At 39.4% G+C, this 19,848-nt stretch overlaps 1 protein-coding gene across 3 annotated transcripts in view; it reads left to right on the top strand.

The window, feature by feature from the left end:
- The window catches only part of TBC1D30 (TBC1 domain family member 30), a 68,996-nt gene that overhangs the window by 2,952 nt on the left and 46,196 nt on the right, over positions 1 to 19,848 (top strand). For all 3 annotated transcript variants that reach the window (XM_031462779.2, XM_031462780.2, XM_064491735.1), the window contains exon 2: positions 2,210 to 2,374. In XM_031462779.2, the coding sequence (XP_031318639.1) occupies positions 2,210 to 2,374 (165 nt within the window). The remainder of the gene's footprint in view (positions 1 to 2,209; positions 2,375 to 19,848) is intronic.

The following is a 19,848-nucleotide window of genomic DNA, read 5'->3' as shown; positions in this document are numbered from 1 at the left end:
GTGAGGCACCAAAATGGCTTCTCAGGAAATCTAGGCTCTCTTCTTAGTGTTTACTTTAAGGGCGTGAACTCTGGAGTTAGAAGGCTTGAGTTCATATCCTGCCACTGTTCCTTACTGGTTATGTGTCCTTGGGCAAGTTCTTTAACCTTTCTCAGTCTCATTTTTCTCACCTCAATAGGGATAATAAGGGGAGAGGGTGTAGCTCAAGTGGTAGATCACATACTTAGCATACATCAAGGTCCTGGATTCAACCGCCAGCACCTCCTCTAAAAGTAAATAAATTAAAAAAAAAAAAAAAAAAAAGGTAAACCTAACTACTCCCCCCCCAAAAAAAACCCAAAACAAGAATTAAATTAAAAAAATAAAATAAATAAGGATAATACTACTTCAGAGGGCTGTATTGAGAATGATGTAAGTTAATTAATGTGAAGTGCTCAGGAAATGTTAGATATTATTTGTATTGTTATGTACACTGGAATTCCTTAAAGAGGAAATAGTTCAGTTTGTTAGCTGAGGATCTCCTCATTTTTCCTGGTTTATTTAACACTGTGTTAGGAGCTGTGGCTGAGGCTACGGGACATACGGAGATAAAGGAGACCTTATTTCTGTTTTCAAATGTTGCTACAGAAGACATTTTCAGATTCAACTCTGAAGATTTTTGTGTTGGACAGTACATATAATTCAGAAATCATAGCACTGTAGGTGCCTTTAGAGTCACTGAAAATGACTCTTTTGTGGAAGAAAAGTATAATTTAAATGCAAGATGATATTCCTATCTACCCCTTTTGTTTCTAGAAGGGAAAATTTAAAACATTCAAATTTGCTCTATTTGAAGAAATCTAGGATTGAAGAGTCTCTGGTTTCTTCTTGATTTCTTCTTGTAGCTTGAGTCCATATTTAATCATCCTTAGAACCCAAGTATTTTCAATTAACCTAAGTGGACTCTTACTTCCCATTGTATCTCACCACATTTGAACTCAAGGTGAGAGAAGTAACTGGCCGTTGTTCTCTTCATAGTAATTCCTTCTTACTGTCGTGCTCTTTATATTAATGTTTCTAAAGGCTGTTCACATTTGTTTCTCAGAATAATCTTGAATAATCTGAGACTTGGAGCACTGCCTTGCCTAAAATCATGCAGATAGTTGGTTGATCCAAAGGCAGTTCTTTTTAACTCAAGGTCAAATGCATTTTCCGTAACGTAGTCAATCAATATGACAGCTGCTTAAACACCCCCTTGCTCTTGTCTTATACAGACCCCCAAAGTTCACTTCCTTTGACCTCAAGCACTTTCCTTACTTTGAATATTTCTTTTGTTCTTTTCTGGTCCTCCCTAGTTTCTCCAAATCCCTTTCAAAATGAGTAGATCCAAACCCCACACAGAACCTCTAATGAGGGTCTAGCCAACGCCAAGCTGAGTGGAAGGCTTTGCTTGCCTGGCAGGTCACACTGTGGTGACTGATGATAATGTCAAGTGTGACAAACAAAACCTCCCAATTGTAATGATTATTCATACGGATGTGGTGGTCACTTCTGATTCCCTCGTCTTTTGTCACTTACGGAAAAACTGCTGTTGAGTGTATTAGTTTTATGGATGCGAATTATCTTTTATCTGTTTGAAGGAAGTATGTTTTCTACCATATTTGAAGATGAACTGTTGTACCTAATAGTCAAGCTATTTGCAAGACTGTATTTAAAACGGAACCATAATCACTGCATTTATCTACGTTAGAAAATTTGGTAATGTTATTTACTTGTAACTAATCATTTACAAAGGTGAGTGCTTTTAAAAACATTTGTTACCAGCTGTTAGGTTTATCACTGATGTAACAGATTAAAAAATATTCTTGCAAGCTTACCGTCTGAGCACTTTAATGATACAGAATGTACCTGCCAATTTTAAGGCAAAGAAATGTAAATTTGCACCCAGAGTTGGATACCGTAGAAGAATCTCTGCTTACATGTTATAGGTAGCCTCAAGAATAAAATTTATCTTACGGTACTTGTCTCCTGGACAGGACAGGAAACGGATGAGCAACTGATTTCATCAGAATCTCTTGGCTAAATATGTACATGTAATCCTGGGTGTGACTCCAGGATTACTTGGTTTAAATGGATGTTGCAGATATTTTTCTCGTGATTGGCATCACATTGAAATTTGTATTCCTCTCAGGGTATTTATTGTTCTGTTTTTCTTTTGCTTTACTGAAAGACACCAATGAACTGAAGACAATTCTTGGAGAGCTCAAGTACAGGATTGGCATTCAGTCGGCCAGGTTACTTCGGCAGCTGAAGCAGAAAGATAGGCTTCTGCATAAAGTGCAGAGGAACTGCGACCTGGTGACGGCGTGCCTGCAGGCCGTGTCTCAGAAGAGAAGTAAGTGCTGGGCTGGGCTTAGCCCTTTTGCCATGTGGGACCAGAATGTTAGTGAAGCCGTGTCAGCAGTCATTGTGTTTTTCAATATACGTATTGAGAAATTGTAAATGGAAGCCTTAGATCCCCCTCAGAACTAAGAACCATGAGTAACTCAGAGAGCTTCCTGTATTGTTCAGTTAAAATGTGTATTCCATGTCTATGTTACAGACTTGGTTTTATTATTCTAGATTTGAGGTAGTACTTCACTTTGACAATGGTTATTATTGCCTGATGCTAAATAATGACTAAAATCTTTATTTTTAAAACAGCAGCCGAGAGACAGAACCTAAAAGGCACGACTGCTTCCTTACTTAGTCTGTGTGTTGCTCTAATAAGTGAATTAAACAAGTGATTTAAAAGAAGAAGATTCTTGTAACAGGATCTCACAGCTTGCTCTGAAATCTGGAAAGGACAAAATATTTTAACACATGAAACCCATCTTGTGGGTAATCCATTTATAACTAAGAGATGCATGGTTTGTTAATTGAGTTAAAATGTTAAATTACTAATCTGTGTTAGATACTAGACATAAAAGCTTGTGAACTGATTTTTTAAATTCTCCATGCAATAGTTTTATGTTTTATTCTGCTAATTTTTCCCTGTTTTTGTTTTGTATTTTTCATTCACATGCAGCACGGCAGAACAGTATGTGCAGGTATGGTAATCAGGCACAGTGATGTGTTTTCATAGAGATTCTCCCCCGGCGGCTTTTTAGGTGCATGTGAAAGTTGCCTTTTCTTGTTTCTTTACCCTGTCACATTCTCTATGTAACGTGACAGCTCCTAAGAGTTTTTCTTTTTCATTCCATATTTAGATGTGTCTGTTTTCATAAAACAATTTTCAGGGCTTGATGAGTTTCAGAGAATAAAATTAATGGCTTAAATTCCATTCTTCCCTTTGTTATTAAAAGAAAATACTATTGTCTTCCTCTCCTTTGATTATATCACCGTTACCCCCTAATTATTATTCATGCTGTTTACTAAAGGTTTCAACCTAATGCGTGTTCAGTGGAATGCTGCTTAATTGTTATAATGATATAATAGTCCATACAAGAGGCAGGTAGGTAATTGGGTAGACTGGTTTTGAATTGGGTTTTCTCCAGAGCCAGGCACTTGTCTGAAATACCCAGAGAAGGAGGGTATAGATACATAAATACACATATACATGTATATGCATGTACAGTAGAGAATTTGTGTACCTATAGAAAGTTGTCACGTGTTGTAAGTAGTTGATGTTTTCCCATGAATTGTGGTTGATTCACAAGGGGGTCCAGTAAAAATCGTATTTTCCTCTCTTATTTTGAAATGTTTTGATTTTGATTTTTCTCTTTTTCAACTGTGTTTTCATTTACTCATTATTATCCTTTGTATCAGAAGTTAAAAGCATGAAGTGGTAAATGAGTGGGTTTGGATGTGTGGGAAAGTATAAGGGGGTGGTGGAGCCGGTGTCAGGAGGCAGAGGAATGTCAGGCCGGCGCAGGATCACGGGCTGGTAATTACCAGGGACTGACAGTCATTTAGAATTTGGCTTTGCTTGACTGACGAAAGGACCAGCATTGATGTCTTTTTAGAAAAATGTGTCCACAAGCCTCTGATTTAATGTGTGAATTTGTGGATGCATTACCCCTGTATATTTTAGATTTTTGTCTCTTTAAATTGGGTTTTGCATTTCGGAGACTATGGGGTGAATGGCGCCTTTCCTTGAAGTTCAATTCTCATCTTGGTAATAAGACTCTAGTACATGGAACAAAATGTTTTTTGTTGAATTAAGAAATAACAGTGTATCAGAATGATCATTTGCATCATATGACACTGGATGGTGATGTAGATGTTGTTAGAAATTTGACTAGATGCTTATTTTTCCATTTTAGAATCCCAGAGGTTCGACGTTTTGTGACTGCATGCCTCATTTCAGTAGTTGCGCATTTGCCCTCTTTCCTCAAAGTCAGCAAATAACAAATGCATTTAATTAATCACTGAACGTTCATTTTAGTAGTGATTGGCAGTGATGCATTCAAATACAACATACATGTTGAATTGTTTGTATTTAATATGCAAAAAGCCAGATAACCTCTATTTTTCCCTCCCTGTGGATTCAGTGCTTATGATTCTCTCCGTAAGTGACTTTTCCCCTTCTTTAATATGCTGTAAAACAAAAAACAATTTTAATCTTTTATTCAAATGGGTTCTTTCCCGTTGATACACCAAAGGTGATATATTCATTTTGAAATAAGAATCCTAAGTGTGGATTATGAACAGAAATGACTAGATCATTTTTATTTCTAGCGCAGGTGATGTAACTGCTTGCATTTTATGTTTTTCTGCATCAAGCCTTATGGTGGAATCCCTTTGCTTTCACACTGGGGTGGGAATAAGAGCAGGATCAATATTTGCCTTATAGAGCAGTAGATTTCCCCCCTATATTTCATCATTGATCTAAAGATAACCATAGTATAACCACTGTAATATTAATAATAAAGTGAGGGGGCTGGGAGTATAGCTCATTGGTGGGGTGTGTGCTTGGTGTTCATGAGGTCCTGTGCCTCCGTTAAGGAAAAAGAAAAAGAGTAAGATGAGTGGGAGCACCAGTCACTATTCACTGAGTACATGCCTTATGCCAAACTGTTGGTTTTATCTCTCGTAGCAATTCCAAAAATATATGTATCTTTGGACACATTTTATTGGGAAACTGAGATTCAGAAAGTTTAAGTAATTTGCCTACGATCACACAGCTGATAAGTGGTTGAGACAGACTTTGAAGCTAGATGTCTCAAAAATTCACTCTCTGCACCATAAACTGTGACGTAGCAATTAGAGTGATACTTCTGTAATACTGGAATGCAGTTGGAGCAGTAAGAAATTTGTAACATGCAAAGGATGTAATAGAGAGTTTCAGGTTTATTAGAATATGCCGCTGCAGCATAGTTTGCATATGAAATAGTTTGCGTGTGAAATAAATACTTTATTTTTTCTTGGCCAGATGGATTATGGAACGAATGTAGTGTGGTATTCAGGGAAATCCACCCAAAGGCCTTAAGACAATGGGGAAAAAAATAAGATGAATATTTACCAGGAGTTTGATTCTAATGTTAAGATTTTTAAGCAGTTTGCTTACCCCATGGTTTAACTATTTTTCCTGAAAGCAGAAGGGGGGCCATCTTAATGATTAGAATTGCCTAGTTCTGTAATTTTTAAGATGTTTAAGTTATGCTGGTTAAGTTCTTGAAATGGTGTTATAAATCAAGTGATAAAATCTAGTGGTGTTTGGAAAAGTGTGAAAAGAGATCATGAAAAGAAATGTGAATGTAAACAGAAGTATTGTCTTTTATTGGCCTGGTCTGTAAGTACAGGAATTTTAGGCAGCTTACAGCTTCATTTTATTAATGTGTCCACATTGATACCCTGACGTGAGTAAATCTTGCTATCTATCATAAATGCCTGGCAGAGACCAGTAACTTTATCATACAGTGAGTGGTCTTTGTTCTTTTTCTATGGCGATCTTTTTTACAGTAGTACCTTGTCCTCTGTGGCAGGAGAAGGAATTTGTGCGACCCTGAGTTTGGTGGCACTAACATTCAACATTTTCCAGTAGGAAACAATGCTCTCTCTTTTTTTTTTTTTTTTAATTATAAAAGTAATGCACTCAACCAGCCATCTACTCCTAGATATTTACCCAAGAGAATTGATGATGTGTATCCCCACAAAAATTGGTACATGAATGTTCATAGCATTTTTAAAAAAATAATAGCCAAAAGGTGGAAACAAGTCAAATGTCTATCAGTGGTTGAATGAGTAAACAAGTATGATGTATCCATACAATGGAATATTATTCAGCCAAAAACAGGAGTGAAGTTACTGATCCATGTTACAACATAGATGACCCTTGAGAACATTATGCTAAGTGAAAGATGCAAAGTCCACATCCTTTATGATTCCATTTGAAATGTTCAGAATAGACAAATCCAGAGAAATAGAAAGTAGATTAGTGGTTGCTGGGGTTTGGGGGTAGGGAGAATAGGAAGTGACTGCTGATGGCATGGGTTTCTTGTTGGGAGTGATGAAAATGTTCTGCCATGATAGTAATAATGGTTACACAATTTTGTGAATATACTAAAAATCACTAAATTGTACAGTTTAAAAGGGTGAATTTTATGGTATGTGAATTATATATCAATAAAAAGTGTTAAGTATAGTATAGTCATTAAGGAAACTTTGGAAAATACAGAAATGCAAAAAGAAGAGGGAAAATCGTTTTCTAAAGACAGTTTCTTAATGTTTTTGAATTTTTACTCAAGTGGCTTTTTTATATGAAGTTTTCCCAAAAGTCAGTGTACTGTATAAACATTTCTGTGTCCCGTGTTTTTCATGTACCATATCATAAGCTGGTGCCATTGGCATAAATCATTTATAAACATAATTTTGAATGATTAATGCACTGTTTTTCAGTCTACCATTTTGTTTTGTCCACATTTTAATAGTGACGAATCTCCTTTGTGTTGAGTATAGAAACACAACTCAAACTGATTTAAGCAATGAAGGAAACTGATGGGCTTACCTAATTAAAAGTATTGAGAATGTGCCTTCAGCTGCAGCTAAATCAGATGCAGGTGCTCAAATAGTATCTTTAAGAATATGACTTCATCTCTTAGCCGTGCTTTCCTCTGTATGAGACAATACCCAAATGGCCAACAGCGCTCCAATTTAGCAACCTTACCTGAAAGAACAGATGTTTTTCTGTAGCTCCTGAAAATCCCATAATTCACATTTTTTTTAACTTTTAAAAAATTGAACTATAGTTGGTAATTCAATTTTCCTTAACCTAGTTGAGTCCCATGCTCCCTAAGAGTCAATATTTTTGTTTATGTATGTAAGAAGGTGATAAATGCAATAGGGAAAAAAACAACAGGCAAAGGTGAGCTTGGAGTGGCCAACAACTGGTATTGGAGTTGTCAGGCCTTTGCATTTTAACTGTTCTAGTGAGTCTCTTAGTGGCTGTGTGATTTGCATTTCAATTTTGCTGATTCATAACGTGGTTCAGCACCTCTTGATACGTTTAATGGCTATTTGTCTCCTAAGAAAAGGATTGGCTCCTTTTTGTTAGAGATTTGTAGGAGCTCTTTATGTGTTCTGAATATGAGTCTTTGTCAGATAGATATGATGCAAATACCTTCTCCCACTTATTTGGCCTGCATTTTCACTCTTAAGAGTGTCACTTAATGAGCACGAGTTCTTAGCTTTTATGTAGTCCGGTTGACTGGTCTTTTAGCTTCCTGCAGGGCCGGTGTTGTGGGCGTGTGATCTGTGGCGTCACATTGGGCGCATGCTCGGTAGCGCCCACACGTGGTTTAGTGCTCTGCTGCTGTTGTCCTAAAGCTCTTAATTTTTGAACAAGGGGTCTCACAAATTGGGTAACCAGTCTTGCCTTTTATAGCTGGTGCTTTTTCTATCCTATTTAAGAAATCTTTTTTTTTTTCTTTAATACCAAACTCACGAAGATACTTTCTCATTTTATTTTCTAAACGCTTAATAAATAATGAGGTCTGGATCCACCTAGAATTGATTCATTTTGTTTGCATGGTATGAGGTAGGAGTCAGATTTCATGTTTGTCCATATGAATATCTAATTGACTCAGCCCAGTTTATCCTTTTACCATTGCTCTGTGGCGCCATTTTTATGTAAATGTCTAAATGTATGTGAGTTCATTTTTGGGCTCTTACTGTGTTTTGTTGTTTTATTTGTCTCTCCTTGAGCCAGTGCAACAGTGTCTTAATTATTGTACTTTACAATAACTTTTACTATCTGATAGTGTAGGTTCTTAAACCTTGTTCTTCAAGATTGTTTTGCTTATTATTGGCTTTCTGGGGAGAAATGACATCTTTACAGTGTTCAACTTCTAGTCCATAAGTATGGTATTTTAAATTATTATTTATTATTATTCAAACTTACTTGAATAATATTTTACAGGTTTCCTTAGAGGCCTTACATATTTTCTACAATGTTTATTCTTAGGTAATTGAGGTTTCTGGATGCTATTTTAAATTGATATCTTTTAAGAAATTTATTTTCTGTTTGTTTCTGGTACATAGAAATATGATTGTTTTCTATATATTGACCTTATATCCAGTAACTGTACTTTTTCTTCGGTTGATTCTAATAATTTATCTGTAAAATCTTTTTGTTTTTTTTCCCTGAGTACATAATCTTTATCATCTGTGAATACTATCGGTTTTATGGATTTCTTTACCATTCTTTCATTTCTTTTTCTCATCTTGTATACTGGCTGGGACCTCCAGTATAATATATAATGGAAATAGTGATAATGGGAAGGAAATTTTTGTCTCATGTACAACCTCAGAGGGAAGGTTTTCATCATTTCACCTTTAAATACAATGTTTGCTGAAAGTTTCCTATAGAAGCCCTTTATCAAATTAAGAAAATTCTCCTGTCCAATTTGCTAAGATGTTGAACTCGCATACTTTACTGCTGTATTGAGATAATACGTTGAATTTTATAGTTTTTTTGAATGTTAAAACAACTTTGCATTCTTGAAAAAATCCTAGCTAGGTCATGAGATATGCATGCGCACACACACAAACACACACACACGTAATGTGTATATATGCATTCATATATACGTTGCTAGATTTGGTTTGCTAATATTTTGTTTATGATTTTTTTATGCCTATGTTCATGTATGAGTTAAATTTATAATTTCCTTTCTTGCAATGCTCTTGTCAAGTTTTGGGAGTCTCATAAAAGAAGTCAGAGTGCCCTCTTTTTCCATTTTTTGGAAGAGATTGTGTAAGACTGGAGTTATTTCTTTCATAAATGTTTGGTAGAATTCTCTGGTAAAATATTTGAGCCTGAAGTTTTCTCTGTAGGAGGGCTTTAAATTATCAATTCAACTTACAAATAATCCTATGTTTTTTTTTTTTTTATCTTCTATGTTTTCTTATGTCAGCTTTGGTAAATTACATAGAGTTTGCCCATTTCGTATAACTTTTCACATTTATAGGCATAACATTTTAAAGAATTTTTCTGGGATTCCTTTAGTGTTTCGAGATACTAAAACAATTTCACTGATTTAAACAAGAATTCACTTACTACTTAAAATATCTATTATAGAATGCATCATCATAAAGAAGTATATTCTGATACGTACATGTATATTTTAAAAGAAAGATCTGTGGGTGGTGGGTGTCTACCTATCAAAGTTGAGTAATAAATTTTACTGGCACATTAGAAGCCCCTGGTTGAAATGGCCTCTCTCCCCAATACATTTGTGTTAATTATTCCCTTGCTTCTCTCTGTGGTTTTCCCACCTCCTGTACGTATTCCTAAACAATATATAGCTTTTTTTTAAAATGATGTAATGACAAGTACATTTATTATTAATCACAATGTGATTTTCCATGTTTTATTTATTTTTTCTACTATGAAATACTAAAAATTACTTGCTGAAACACACACACACAGCAAACAAAGCTTGGTCACTAGGGAACGATATACAGTTTTGAGAAGCTGAGTAGCACGCTCAGGTTGTGTAGGGAAAGGATAATGTTGCTTCTGTTAGAGAAAAGCTCTCAAAAGATACAAACCAGACTGTTTCTGGGTCATGATGCTGGGTTCCCCTGAGAATTCACAGGAGCCCCTTCTGGGGGAGTCAGAGGGCCAGGTTATAAGCGAGTCCTGTGGCCTCTGCCAGGGCTGGAGTTTGGGCTGGTTGCTGAATGATCAGCGAAGCTGGGGGAGCGGACTGCTGCTTAGTTTTGATTTGAAGCTCGCCGTGGCCTTGCTCTTGCTCTTGCTCCCAGAAGTGGGTCAAAGCAGAACACTTTGGTGGACGTGGAGGGGATGGAGAGCAGGCACTTCGCCAGCATGCTGTGAAGGACACAAGAGCAGATGAGAATCTGGACCAGCTCTCCTGGGCGTTCTCTCCTCAAGTTAGAAAGAGGGTCCAGCGGCAGGGAGCATCTTGTGTTGACTGCGGCTGGGCTCACTGCTCCCCTGTGTGCTAGTTGTACGCTGTCTGGTGCACAGATGCTGTCTTGGGGTCTCTCTTCACTCTCACCTTGGAGGCCCTCTTGTCTCCTCTGTCAGGTCTCTTCCTTCCTGTGTCCCATGTTTTCTTCTTTCTTGATGATTATTTTTTATATCATTGCCCATATCCACTTGAGTAAGGGTGCCTGTGAGGTAAAGTTTTGGAAATTCTGCAGGAATGAAAATGTTTTTATTACATCCTGGCTTTGACGATTCTAGACCTGCTCCATTGCCTTCTTGCTTTCATTGTTGCTCTTGAGAAGTCTGAAGCCTTTCTGTTTCCTCATCCTTTGTCCTGGACTGTTTGTTTTCCCTTTTTGCAAGCTTGTGGGAGCTTCTCTTTGTCCCTGTTCTTCTGAAACTCACCATCACGTTGCTGAGCGTGGATCCCTTTTCATGCATCGTGCTGGGTGGGCCTAGGCAAGCTCTTTCAATCAGGCAACTTAACGTCTTTCAGTTCTGGAAAATTTATGTGAATTATTTCTTTGACGCTTTTCCTCCCTCCTTTTATGCCCCCTCCCCTTTTCCTCTTCCTGAAATTCAGTTGTTTGGCTGTCAGAACTCCTGGGCCAGTTCTGTAATAGTCCCCTCTTTCTTATTTTCCATATCTGTTTTTTTTGCTTTACTTTCTCAGAGATTGTCTCAACTTTATTTTCCAATCCTGTTACTGAGACCTCTTTTTCAGGTTGTTGTTTGAATGTTTCATGTAAATAGATGGTATTCTGTTCTTAATTTCGTAGATGCTATATATCTTCTTATTGCTCTAAGGATGTGATAGAGACTAAAACAGACAAACGGAAAATGGCAATTTGGAGGAAATAGATGGTACAGGGAGGAAGGAAACTTTCAAAGCTGCTGTTATAGTTAAGAGCCTTTCCTCAGATGTCTGGTAATTCTTGGCTGTCTGCTCATAACTGTGAGAATCTAAAAGAACAGCTTGAACCCTGAGCTCCCCAGTAAAGCTTATGGACTTTGAGCTCTTCTAAAGGGTCATCTGGATGGGCCCTTTCTGTTTTTTTTGGGGTGGTGAGGTGGGGGAAATGCTTAAGTTTATTTATCTTTTTTAATGGAGGTACTGGAAATTGAACCCATGACCTCATGCATGCTAGGCATGCGCTCTACCACTGAGCTACGCCCTCCCCACTGGGTGGGCCCTTTCTTATAGAGCCCCTCCCAGGTCAGTGTCTTCACGTGTTTCTTGTGGAGCTGGTGGGCTTCCTCAGGGAGGAGTCCTCTGCCTTCCTGCTGGACGGATGAGCTGGGTCTCTGCTTTCAGCATTCAGTACGTGTATGGTCACTGAATCCCTCTGCTTTAGGTCAGGGACTCACCCCCAGCTGGTTGTCCAGCAGCCCTCTGCTTGAAACGAAAACTTCAGGCTTTTGCAGGGGTGGGAGACGAGTGATCGTCCAGCCTCCTGAAGCAGAGGAGCGGGTTGAGGGATGCAGTTGCTTCTCGACAGCTTTCTCCCTGATCTCCTTACTAAGCCTCCTCGAGACCTGGCTGCCTGTCTCGGAGTCTTTTGTGGAATACATGGTGTAGTAGAGGCTGGAGTTCAGCTTTCCCATGCCACTTTGGGATCTGGGTTTTCTAGGATCTGCTTAGTCAATTTCTACTTGTCTGTTTGCTTTTTCAGCTTCAGAATTCTATTGCTGGTGTCTCTGTTGCTTTTTTTCCCCCTGGTCCTTGTGGGTTATGATAAACAAAAATCTCTTTAACTGTACTTTTACTGTAATTTGGATGGGGACCAAAATCAGATAGAATTTTTTTCAGTCTTCCTTCTTAACCCAGATTAGTGTATTCCTTTTTTCATAAGCTCATTTGTTTTGATAGATGGAAAGAAATGAGCATTTTTCAGCTTTATTGAGATGTAATTGACATATAAACAAGTTAGCATTTAGATTAAGGGAGATTTGCCTTACGTTTGGAACTTGGTTGCAGAATTGTGAATTTTGGCACAAATTTGTTAATATTGATAACAGATTCAGGTTTGTTTTGGATATATAATTAGCAGCTTGGTCTGCCCTAAAGTAACTTAGTAAGACTATGCCTAGATGAAGGAAACTGGAGTATAATTGCTTACAATGTATTTTAGCAACAGTTTCCTCTTGTTTTCTTTAAACTCTTAGTTTGCTACCAAGACTTGTTTTTCCATTTGGTCACAGTTTGCTCTTACCCATACTGTATATTTGTGAAATATTGGAAGTACTGCAATAGCTTTTAAACCTTGAACTTCTGAGAGACTCTTGTGGCTTTGGGGGAAAAAAGAGTAGATGTTTCTTGTGACCTCATTACAAAGAGAACTGGTTTTTAGAAGAAAAAAATCTGAATCTCAAAGTCTTCATAATTTAGAACCAGGAGAGAACTTAATCTTGATTTCTGTTTACTCCCAAACTTAGGGCAAAGCAAAGTGAAGTGTGGAAGAGTTAAATTAAGAGTGTTGCCAAATATAAGCTTACAAAAGCAAAAAACAAAAACCCAAAACCAAAAAACCACAACCCCCCCCCCCAAAAGCCCTCAAAAAACTGAATCACTATGCTGTACACCTAAATCTAACACAATGTTGTAAATCAACTTGTACGTCAATTAAAAAAGAAAAGAAGTGTTGCCGAAACTCACTGGGCTGGTTGGTGACTCAGGGCTCCCCTGGTTGGTGGTACCTTTGCTATCAGATATGACAAAAGAAAACTATATATCCAGCCAGCAGGGGGAGCTCTCTTTCTCTTTTAAGTTTTAAGAACTGTGTTAAATTTACATCCTCTGTATTGTCAAGGCAGGGGATGAATCCTGGGTCTGCCACTTACTAGAGATGCAGTCTCCTGTAAGTTCTTTGACATCCTGTGCTTTATTTTTCTCATCAGTAAAAAAGAGAGGGAGGGGAATGATGACAATACCTGTTTCATAAGGTGGTTATGAAAATTAAGTGAGTTAAATTATATAAAATGCTTATAGAACAGTGACTGTTCATATTATTTACTATGACTATCATTATTCCTGCTGCAGGAGGTTCAGAGACTGCCCTTTCCACCAGCATTTAGATACTTGCCTTTTTAAGGCAATTGTAAAGGTTGCTGGGGTTCCTCACATTAAAAAAAAAAAAAGTTGATAGGATGGGATTATGTGAGGAAGAGGTTTTGGATAATCATAATTAGGAATTTTAGACTTTTTTAGCTCTTTGGGAAAGGATGGCTTACTCTTCTCCAATAACAGGTAAGGAGTTTGTTCTTTTATGTGTTTGATTTGAAAAGATGATATGTAAACATGTTTTGGGGACACACATTATATCTGAAAGTAGGCAATTGCCTGTGTGTCAAAGGTGAGAACCACGCAAGTCCTTCCTGAAGCACTTCAGAGAACTAGGATTAGAAGAATGATAGAAATGTGCTCTGTGGCTGAGGGTGGGCGGGGCAGGGTGGGGGAAATGTTCCAGGCAGAGATAATGGTGAGAGGCTGGGAGGACATCCGGCACTCGGGGTACTCTTAGTAATCTAGTATTTCTGGATAAGAAATTGGAGCTAGAGGGACCCTCAGAATTAGTCTAGTGTAATTGCCTGTTGAACATAGAACACTAATGTGTGTCAACTGCCTTCTCAGCTGGGATGAACGCTGTTTGGGGGTATGGTTATTTGACAGAAGCTATTGGATAAGTAAACATTTATTATGTTAGTGCACAATACTAACTGATAGCGATAGTGCAACCTTATCTCTATGTGAGGATGAAGTGAGTGGAGAAAATTAGCTGATACCATTCTAGTTAGAAAGTCTGAAAAATAATTTGAAAATTTATATATCAGGCAGCCGAAGAATAGAAAAGACAGATAATTTGGTTTGTCTTTATAGAGTATCTCCTTAACAGCACTGTGCAATCTTACCTACCTAATTCTTGTTGTTGTTGTTGGAGGGGGGATTTGGTTTGTCTGTTTATTTATTTGTTTTAATAGAGGTACTGCAGATTGAACCCAGGACCTTGTGCACGCTAAGCACGCCCTCTGTCACTAAGCTCTGCCTAACTAATTCTAAGTATGCCTCTGGCCTATCTCCCTCCCCAAACTGCAGGACTTTTTTTCCCCTACCTGCTTCTTGGCATTTCTGTTACGATTTTACTTTCGATGTCATTGAATAATAATGCACTGTTTTTTTCCCGGGGAGGGCATGAACGAGTAGATGTTTATAATGGACTCTGTATAGAAATATATTTTAATATCTTATTTTGGAAGGAAATTGTTTCTAATGAACACACATCATAGCCCATGCCTAGGCTTATAAACTGGGCTCTTTTTTGGTCTTCTCCAGTATTGCCATCTCAACACCATTTGCAGAAAGGAATGTGCCAGGACATGGTCACTAAGGCAGCATCAGAGTTTGCTGTTTGACATGCGATCCCTCCCATAAGGTCTGCCATGTATGAAAGTGGCTGGAGCTGGGCGCCTTGGTTTTTTGTGCGGTTAGTTCCTCCAGCTCAAAGTGGAGATCTTCTCACATCTCGCTGCCACTACCCAGGATGGCCATCAGAGGGCAGGCTTGCCCCTTTCCCTGATCTGGGACCTGCCCTCTGTTCTTCCCGCCCAGCCCCTCACCTCTGATATGCAGCAGTTTTCTCATTTGTCAGATCACACAGCTTCTAGACCCAGTTATGTAATACAGTGAAAATCTAGTGGAAAAAGGGCACCAAAGTCATTTCCTTGTTTTCTCCATACGTCTTGATTCTTTTGGGACATATCTCCTTCGGCCCACGCTGGTGGCCCTCCCTGAGCTTTTTCTGCCCTATTTCTCCCAGGATAATCCAGAAAGTGTAAGGGACTCAACCTTCAATCCTTGTGGGTCGTGAGGTTTGTGGTCTTCAGGTGTTGGTGATGATTCTTAACAGATCATTAGGGAGGTGTCTCAAGTTCGAGTCCCACATTGAGGTCTGCCGTGTTGCAGCCCTCCTACAGAAAGACAGGGACTTACACAGAGCTCAAGTCTATATACATCCGTAGTAATAGATTTTGTTGTTGTTATTCTTGGAAAGATGTGATACTAATTCTCCTTTTTGGAGGAGAAGCTAAGTTTGCAACCAGTATTGGGTTGTGAGTTTAGGAGTCCTGGATTCTGTTTTTGTTGTTGCTGGCTTTTCTGCAAACCATCCTGCTTGCCTTTGTGGACCTGTTGGTAAAAACAGCATTCTCTCTGGGGGCTTACTGGTGACTTCAGGGTGTCTCATTGAGAAAGTACATTTTCAAAAGTTTTGGCTGCTGTGTTTGAGAGTGGGGAGGATTCACCCCACATCAGAAAAACAAAATTTCCTGGGGAGATGACCATCTCACTCTGCCATCTCAGCCTGACCATTTAAAAAAATTTAGTTGCAATCAATTTATCCCTTTGTGTGAGTGACATTTGAACAATGAGCAGAAGCTGTCTTTCTTATAGTCATTGCCCATAATCAGCCCCACCTGTGGGAAGATCCATGGACTGTGAAGTTTGCTCCACCTATGTGGACCAGTCACTTCCAGTATCCAGTGGTATCCATGTCATCTCCACTGATGGTGGGGACCAGGCTCTCTTAAACTGTCCCATTAAGTTAATGCTCCTTGCACTTGAATTTCAGTCTGTTTTACTTGAAGCCGTATCCACAGTGTGTGTCAGTGCTGTCAATATAGTTAGGGAATACAAGCCTCAGATTGACTAAATGACCCGACTGAGTTTTCCCAGTAAATCAGCCCAATTCTCCTCCCAATTCATACAGTAATGAAAATTGAGATCTTCAGGGGTCATCTAGACCAACACACTCATTTTACAGATGCAGAAACTGGAGGATCAGAAGCATAAAGATGGTTGCAACCACCTCACATCCATTAGGATGGCTGCTATTAAACAAACAAAAAAAACCCAGAAAATAAGTGTTGGCAAGAATGTGCAAAACACTGAAACCCTTGTGCACTTTTGGAGGGAAAGTAAAATGTTGCTATTGCTATGGGAAAGTGATTCTCCCAAAATTAAAAATAGTTACCGTATGACCCAGCAGTTCTTCTGAGTATGCAGTTTCCCTCAGTGTCTGCAGGGGATTGGTTCCAGGACCTGCTGCAGATACTGAAATCCTCAGATACTCAAGTCTCTCTGTTTCCATGGTTTTGCATCTGCGGATTCAACCAATTGCAGATAGTGTAGAACTGTAGTGTTTATTGACAAAATCTGCATATACGTGGACTAGTGCAGTTCAAACTCATGTTGTTCAAGGGTCAACCGTATACCCAAAAGAATTGAAAGCAGAGTCTGGGAAAGATATCTGTACACCCACAATTACAGCAGCATTATTCACAATAGCCAAAAGGTGGAAGCAACCCAAATGTCCATCGATGGATGAATGGATGAACAAAATGTGGTAAGTACTTATGTTGGAATATAATTTACCTTTTAAAAGAAAGGAAATTCTGACATAGGCTACAACATGGATGAAGCTTGAGGACATAATGCTAAATGAAATAATCTAGTCACAAAAAGACAAATAGGTACCACTTATATGAGGTACATAGACTAGTCAAATTCATGGAGACAGAGTAGACTGGTGGCTGCCAGGGTCTTGGAAGAGGGAGGAGTGGGGACTTGTTTAACGGATGGAGAGTTTCCGTTTGAGAAGATGAAGAGTTCTGGAGACTGGTTGCACAACAGTGTGAATGTACTTACTACTGAACGGTCCACTAAAAAATGGTTAAGATGGTACATTTCATGTGAATGTGTATTTTACCCCCAGTCCCCCAAAGATCATAAGGCCAAATGAGTAGTTGGTGCTCTCAGGTCCCTATTCTGTGCTTGTCCTAATATGCTGTTAGTGGCATTTCCCACAAAATTGATCATGGATCAGAAGCTAAAGCATCCTTCCCCCAACTGGTTTGTCACTGCTTAGAAGAATAATTTTCATTGTTGACGTGTGGGTGCCATTTGAATGTCCATCCTCCTCTCTTCAAATTGCTCCTTCCCACTCAGCGCTCCAGGCAGGGTGAATTACACATGGTCCTTAAACTTGACCATGTTCTCTCCTGCCACCTGCTATTTCCTCTCTCTGGTCCTCTTTTCTCCGCCATCTCTCTATGGTAACTTCTACTTTGAGGATCCAACATCATTTCTTCTGGAAAGTACTTTTGACTGCGTAGTCTGAATTAGGTGCTTACATGGCTCAGGCTCGTCCCGGCCACATGGAATTTTGTGCTCTGTTCCCTGGTCTGCATCTCAAGCTGGACTGTGCCTTACTCACCAGTCTCGATGTTCCTGGTGTCTAGCACAGTGCTTGCACGGAGTAGGTGCTCAAAAAAAGTTTCTTCTGTTTAGCACAGGGAACTATGTTCAATATCTCGTAATAACCTTTAATGAAAAAGAATATGAAAACGGATATATGTATGTATACACATGACTGGGACATTGTGCTGTACACCAGAAACTGACACATTGTAATTGACTGTACTTCAATTAAAAAAAAAAAAGTATGCCTAAGATGAACCATGTCTTGGAAAATACTGCCATAAGAAAGTCATATTCCAAACTGCCTAATACCAATTGCTGATGTGCAACTCTCTGGCCTTTTTTTTTTTTTTTAAGGGTATCTCTCTCTCTTTTTTTTTTTTTTTTATTGTGATGAAATACATATAACATAAACTTTGTCATCTTAACCATTTTTAACTGCATAGTTCATTGGTATTAAGTCGAGTCATATTGTTGTGCAACCATCATCACCATCCAACTCTGGAACTCTTCTTGCGAAACTGAAACCCAGCACCCGTTACGCAATAACTCCCCATTCCTCTCTCTCCTCTGTCCCTGGCAGCCACCACCGAGTACGTGTCCTTTTGTGACTGGCTTCATTCATAATGTCCTCAAGGTTCGTCTATGTCATTGTAGCATGTGTCAGAATCTCTTCCTTTCTAAGGCTGAATGATATTCCAATTTGGTTTATCCATTAATCCATCGATGGACACTTGGTTTGCTTCTACCCCTTGGCTTTTGGGAGCAATGCTACTGTGAACAGGGGGTAACTCTGACTTTTTAAGCACAGCAGGCCTGTCCTTGTGCCATCCATATGGTACTAGATAAAAAAACACCCCGTTAGTACCCTGAAGTCTTTACAGCCTCCATCCTGAACTATTTTTCTCCATCCATCTGCTTTCTGTCCTGTCTGGTCTCCCCAGTGTGATCTTGTGATTTGTTTTCCTCCCGTAGGCTTCCTTCTGCATCTGAGATTTGTACCACCCGCCCTGTTTGTGATTTCAGATTAGTCATGCTTCAGGCCCAGTCTGAAGACTTGCTCCTTGACCTCGTGGAGTTAGGGATCTCTTGACAATGTCTTCCCCTCCCTCCTCCTCCTGCCCCTCTTTCTCCTCCCTGCCAGGCTTTTGTCTTCCCAGCTGTTCCCATCAGAGGATGGGTGCTCTGCTGGCAGCACCCCCCATGCTCTGTTCAGTGCGAAGCCCCCATCCTGACCCTTACCCCCAACTGCTCCGCCTCCCCCCCCACTCCCCTTGATTGCATGGCTTTGGAGAAATGAAAAGTGACCTCCTGAACTAGAGACAACCAATTGCAAATACAGCCGCCACTCCCGACAGCCCTTATAGGGGACCTGGTGGGAGAGTGGGTGGTTTCACAGCCGTCCTGTTGGGGCCATCCTGCTTCTCCACTGTCACGTGCTGTCTGTTCCTGCAGCACTGTCTTTTCTCTGCACTCCTGCCCTTCACTCTAAATGCAGTCTTCCTCTTAAGGTTCCCAGAGTACCACTGGCATGAGGCTGCAGCCTGGTTGTGGGTGACACACTTCACTGAATGTCTCAGGGTGACGCGGAGGAAAGCTCCAGCATGAAAGGAGACGAGGGATGGTGACTGTTGAACCGAGTCTTAGACATTGTTGCTCTCAATTGTTCTTTGACCTTTTTCCCCTGGGAATATCTCCCTGACAACCTTTTCCTTTAGGCCCTAGTAATCTGTCTTAGAACTCAACTGCCCTTACTGCTAGGAAGCAAGGAAGATTAGGAGATGGTAAACCCACTTCACTGGCCTAACCTAAATTTCTCCTCATGGAAGATTCAGCCAGAGTTAAATTTGCTGCCTGCAGCATCCCTCTGGGTGATCCCAACTTATTGAATGAGGTCAGGCAGGGTGGTAGAGGCATTCTAAATGTTTCTCTTTGACTAAAGTTCATTTTGAATCAAATTGTACACCAATTTTGTTTTTATTTTTTATTTCTATGGTTTTTTTTTTAGAATGAAAGATTCTTTGAATTCTGTAGTGCTTTACAATTTTCAAATTTTCAAACACATGATTTCATATAATCCCATAATAACCCTTTTTTGCCCTTACCCCTGTCCTGCCATCCCCCTCCCCTCTCCCCACTGGTAACCACTGGTTTGTTCTCTGTATCTGTGAGTCTGCTTCTT

The sequence above is a fragment of the Camelus dromedarius genome, chromosome 11, assembly GCF_036321535.1.
Source record: "Camelus dromedarius isolate mCamDro1 chromosome 11, mCamDro1.pat, whole genome shotgun sequence".
In the NCBI taxonomy this organism is placed as follows: Eukaryota; Metazoa; Chordata; class Mammalia; order Artiodactyla; family Camelidae; genus Camelus; species Camelus dromedarius.
This window is presented reverse-complemented; position numbering and strand designations above follow the sequence as displayed.